Here is a 5,796-nt window from a genome sequence, read left to right as displayed (position 1 = left end):
TATATATATATATATATATATATGTATGTATGTATGTATATATATTTATATATATATTTCTTTTCTTGCTCTCAAAGATGCAGTTTACAAGGGCAAAGTGTTTTCATGTTAACAGTACAAGCAGCATCATCTATAAAACAGGCATTGTTGTGGTGGTAAGAAGTTTGCTTCCCAACCGAATGGTTCCAGGTTCAGGCCCACTGCGTGGCACCTTCGGAAAGTTTCTCCTACTACAGCCTCGCGGAATGACCAAGGCCTTGTGAGTGGATTCGGTTGACCACGGTTGTGACTTGGCTGCACTGGTGATTTTGCAGAGAGGTGTACGAAGGGCTGTATAGCTCAGAAATTCTCCTTGCTGCTTCTAAGGTTTGTCCTATTCAGTGGCATATGCTATCCTCTGGAAAGGAAGGGGCCACTGGATAATGTGATCCTTGGTACACATGAAAAACACTGGTGATAATGCCATGCAAAAAGCAAATTCTGTGCAGGTCACCTTTGCCTTTCGTCCTTTCAGAGTCAATGCAATAAGTACCAGGGTACCAATGAAGTACCAATGAAACAAGCACTGGGGTTGATGTAATCAACTACCAACTTCCCCATAAATTTCAGGCCTTATGCCTACCGCCCGTCGCTCTGTTCTGAGTTCAAATTCTGCTAAGGTCGACTTTGCTTTCCATCCTTTCAGGGTTGATAAAATAAATAGCAGTTGAAGACTGGGTTTGATGTAATTGACTCATCCCCTCCCAGTGGGGCAATAATAGGGTAGTGATTCATGTAAAAAGTGGGGCAATAATGGAGTAGTGATTCAGGTCAAAAGTGGGGCAATAATGGGGTAACGATTCATGTAAAAACAACAAAATAATGGGTTTGTTAGGTTAAGTTTTATTTGTGAAACACAGTTGCTTTGAATTTGCTTCAGAAAGAGGTCCATGCTTGTGATGGTTATTTGGGGTGGGAGCACTAGGAATGTGACCTGGGGGTCAAGGAGGGCAGGAGTCCGAAAATGTTTGGGAACCACTGCTATAGTAGAAAGGATTAACTGTTAATACTCACCGTTTTAAGCTTTCCTGAATTGTTTTCATCCGATATCTGTGATGGGCAATCTGTTTGAGGCACTTGTCTTGTAGGCTGACCATTTCATTGAGCTTTTTCTGATATGTACGATGAAGGCTCTGGAAGGGCAGCGAAAAAATATAAAAACGGATCAAGTTAAACCTTTAGTTACAATATTTAACCCCTTTTAATAGCTGCCCACCCAAGACTTCCCCTCATTCTACATCAGAGACAATGTGATACTCCTGGATACACACAGGGACAGTGTGATATTCTTCAACTTAGATGAGGCCAATCGCAGTGCTGGGTTAACCATTAAGCAACTGGTCAGGGCATCAAGGGAAGGTGGTAAATGGTTTACAGCACAAATGAAATCACTTGAAACTTGCTGAAATAATATCCAAAACAGTTTGTATGATTGATAATACAGGGTGTCCACAAAGTCTGGGTACATGGAGGAAATAAAATCATAATATAAACAATTAAATATAAGAAATAATAATTTCTTGAAGTATGTGTTAATCCCCATGTACCCAGGCTTTGTGGACACCCTGTATAATTATCAAATGTTAATACCATTCTATATTTAAGAGATGAGGAATTATGTACATTATTTTACATTTGATGGATATTCGTCCTCATCTTGTTTGTTATTAACATAACGTTTCGGCTGGTATACCCTCCAGCCTTCATCAGGTGTCTTGGGCAAATTTCAAACCTGGGTTCTCATTCCTAACGATGTTACTATTATTATATTATTATTATTATTATTCAGGTCACTGCCTGGAATCAAACTTGGAATCTTGGGGTTAGTAGCCCGTGCTCTTACCCGCTACGCCCACGGGCATATGGCACAGCGGTTAAGAGCATGGGCTACTAACCCCAAGGTTCTGAGTTCGATTCCAGGCAGTGACCTGAATAAAACACCATTTTGAGCATGGCCGTTACCAGTACCGCCTGACTGGCCCTCGTGCCAGTGGCACGTAAAAGGCACCCACTACACTTTCTGAGTGGTTGGCGTTAGGAAGGGCATCCAGCTGTAGGAACTCTACGAGATCAGATTGGAGCCTGATGTTGCCATCTGGTTCGCCAGTCCTCAGTCAAATCGTCCAACCCATGCTAGTAAACGATGATGATGACGATGTGGGTATATATATATTAAATGTGTGTGTATCATTGTGTCACCTTGTCACAACATTGTACGATAGTTGTAAAATGGGTGTCACCGTCATATAAACAGTGTCATTCATATTCCAATATTCCATGGGAACATGTCTGGTCACGAGGAAACATTATCTTGGCTGGAAACAGGTGGGGATTGGCAACAGGGAGGGGCATCCAGCTGTAGAGAACATCTGCCTCGATAAACTCTGCCCAATCCATACCGGCATGGGAAAACGGACGTTAAAATAAGATGATGACGAGTGACACAGAGACGAGAGATGCCAATATGTGTGTATAATACAAAATCTGGCTAAAATAAAAACGTATAATTCAAAATGTGTGCAGCACAACGCATGAGTAATACTTCGTGCAGCTGTTATACAATGCATATTTAATGCGATGCATTTCTGCAATACAATGCAAGTATGTTTAAAGAACTATGTGGTCGTGCGTTAATGTATATGCTGGCTATAATTTCTATAGGATATCTGTAGAAATAATCTTAACAAGTAATGTTTTTAATATGATACATACATATATATAATCCCATGTGTGCGTTAAATATATGCATGTAATACGATGTATATTTAATATGATGTATGTGTATGTAATAAAACCTGTTTGATACGATGTATGTGTTGAATATGATACTTGCGTGTGTTTTATACAAGGCGTATGTGTTCAATATAAAACAAGGTATACGTTGTACTTATGGAATAGCGAGTGTTTGGTATTATGCATGCGTTTGATACGATGCGTGCGGAGAGAAATAGATAAGTTATGGATATGATTCGGTTGATAAGAATGAAATCTTGAGAAGGATAGGAAAAGAGAGACGACTGTAGAGAGTGAGAGAAGTGGAGAGAAGACTGTGCGATGGAGAGAGGGGGAGACACACTATCAGAAAGAGAGAGGGGCAAAGAAGATGAGAGAGAAATGAGGAGAGAGAGATTGGAAAAAGTGGGACAGACGGGGAAGGAGAGACAGACAGGGGACGGAGAGAATGGAAAAGAGAAAGGGTGAGAGAGGGAGAAGCAGACGTGGGTGGGAAAGACAGATAGGCGTAAGAAAAGAGAGAGAGACATACAATTGAAAAGAGACAAGAGAGAGAGAGAATGAGAAAGAGAAATTGGTAGACATTGGAAACCTCAGACACGGAGGGGAGGTTTAACAAAATAGTAAAAAGAGAGAAAGAGAAAGGAAGATTTTCGTCCTTACCTCCAGCTCGACATATTCCTCTTCCAAATCGTTCCAATCTTCCAGACAATTCTTGATAACGGGGTCCTGAGGGGACGGTTTCGATTCCTCATCGTCTGCATCATCCGCTCGTCGGTGACACACCAGCTGTTCGTCCATAGCTGTTTGCGCGCTTGTGGGTGCGTGTATATGTGTCTGTACGTGTATATATGTATAAAATTGTGTGTAGTAAACTATGTATCAGTGTGTGTGCGCGTGTATGTTTATGTTCGTGTATGTATGTGTATATATATGTATAAGTGTGTGTGTAGTAAACTATGTATAAGTGTGTGTGTGTATTATTAAAGTGCGTGTGTATGTATATACAATACTGCGTATGTATGTGTCTGTGTTGTAGGCAATAAATGTGGATTTGTGTTGTGAATTCTAATTCTTTGTCATTTCGTTTTTTCTTGTGTATTTACAGAAGGAACAAAAAAACGATAGAAACATCCAGAAAAATAGCTGACACACCTATAAATAATAAACACAGATATTATATTATATTATATTATATTATATATAATATAATCCTGGTGTATATGTTGTTGTGTTGTGCTTCAAGAAGCTTATATAGGTAAATAGATAGACGTGAAGAGAGAAATTATGATTATTATAGACATCTAGAGGTGTAAATATCTGTTTAAATGGATTGATAGACAGTAAATATACAGCTATTAACGTAATACATCCCGGGATGAAAACAGCTTGGAAGAAGAAATCAAGAAGGAAGACTCCAAGGACTGGCTTAAAGCCAGGAAGGGGTTGACAGAGAGGACAAGAACCAAGAGAGGACTGGCTCTGATATGAGAGAGAGACCAAGTAGAGAATCTAAAGAGAGAGAGATAAGTTATTATGGAGTGTGTGTGTGCTGGTTGCAGCACAGAAATTATAAACCTTCCCCAGAAACCGGTGTTTGGACTTATGAACCGGTGTTCGTTCACCAGCAATTAACAACCTGCCGATCGTCGTAAAAGATAGGAAAAAAATGGTGGGGGCATAAAATATTGGGTAATTTTTCAGATTAACACCCGCACGATTTCCACTAGGGTGTTAGGGTCAGGATCTCGGATTAGGGCTAGGTAATCGTGCGGGTGTTTATGTGAAAAATTACCGACGATCCTAACAACGGGGCCGCTCCTATGGTCTATGCGCTTAACAGGCATGCTAGAAATAACAGCCAAATTTCTCTCTGTTTATACCCTATCGTCGTAAAAGATAGGGAAAAAATGGTGGGGGCATAAAATATTGGATAGTCGTCCTCGATTCACACTCTACGGTCGTAAAAATAATGTTGGCGACAGATATATGTTTGATTGTCGTTTTCGATTCACACCCTGCCATCTTCAAAAAAATTCTGGTGACAGATACGTAGGACAGTCGTCTTCGATTCATATCCTATGGTCTTAAGACAATATTGGAGACCGATATGTTGGACAGTCGTCTTCGATTCATACTTTACCGTGTTAAAAAAGAAAAAATATTAGAGACAGATACATCGAACAATCGTCCTCAATTCACACCTTGCACTCTTAAAAATGTTGGCGACCAGATACGTCGAGCAGACGTCCTCGGTTCACAACCTACCATCTTAAAAAGTATTGCAGACATGTTAGGGAGTCGTCTTCGATTCACACCCTACCGTCTTAATATATTGGTGACTTATATATTTAACAGTTGTCTTCGATTTATAATTCCCGATAAAAAGACAGCGATCATAGAATTCCCTTAATCACAAGTCTCCTAAATCAGCGCCCACCTGAGACTACACAACAACACAGAGAGGCCTCTTCGTGTTCAACTTGTTAGATTTTAGCTGCCAAACTTCTCTCAAGTTACACGTATTGTCTTGAAGAAGAAAGGGAAGGATGCACTGTCGTGTCTGTAAAGTTAAGAAGCTTGCTTCGCAACCAATCCGCTCCGTTGCGTAGCATCCCCTACACTCTTAGAGTGGTTGGCATTAGGAAGGGCATCCAGCTGTAGAAACTCTATCAGATCTGCAGAAACTCTGCGGTTTCGATTCCCAGACCGGGCGTTGTGTATGTTCATTGAGTGAAAACACCTAAAGCTCCACGAGGCTCCGGCAGGGGTTGGTGGCGAACCCTGCTGTACTCTTTCACCATAACTTTCTCTCACTCTTACTTCCTGTTTCTGTTGTGCCTGTAATTCAAAGGGGCCAGCCTTGTCACACTGTGTCACGCTGAATATCCCCCGAGAACTACGTTAAGGGTACACGTGTCTGTGGAGTGCTCAGCCACTTGTACGTTAATTTCACGAGCAGGCTGTTCCATTGATCGGATCAACTGGAACCCTCGTCGTCGTAAGCGACGGAGTGCCAACAAC

General features: G+C 41.0%; 2 protein-coding genes across 3 annotated transcripts in view; one reads left to right on the top strand and one right to left on the bottom strand.

Moving 5' to 3' along the window:
* Positions 1-5,768, bottom strand: part of LOC106876350 (ion channel TACAN) — a 19,469-nt gene extending 13,701 nt beyond the window's left edge. The window contains exons 1-2 of one of the 2 annotated variants that reach the window (XM_014924850.2): positions 3,436-5,768; positions 1,054-1,172 (exon numbers count right to left, since the gene is read on the bottom strand). In XM_014924850.2, the coding sequence (XP_014780336.2) occupies positions 1,054-1,172; positions 3,436-3,573 (257 nt within the window). In that variant the 5' untranslated portion in view covers positions 3,574-5,768. The remainder of the gene's footprint in view (positions 1-1,053; positions 1,173-3,435) is intronic. The other variant, XM_052978045.1, reaches the window with a different exon arrangement.
* LOC106872908 (papilin) overlaps positions 1-5,796 on the top strand; it is a 151,893-nt gene that overhangs the window by 132,216 nt on the left and 13,881 nt on the right. The window lies entirely within an intron of this gene.

The sequence above is a fragment of the Octopus bimaculoides genome, chromosome 30 (assembly GCF_001194135.2).
Source record: "Octopus bimaculoides isolate UCB-OBI-ISO-001 chromosome 30, ASM119413v2, whole genome shotgun sequence".
Lineage (NCBI taxonomy): Eukaryota > Metazoa > Mollusca > Cephalopoda > Octopoda > Octopodidae > Octopus > Octopus bimaculoides.
The sequence above is the reverse complement of the archived record's forward strand: the minus strand, read 5'-3'. Positions and strand labels throughout refer to the sequence as shown.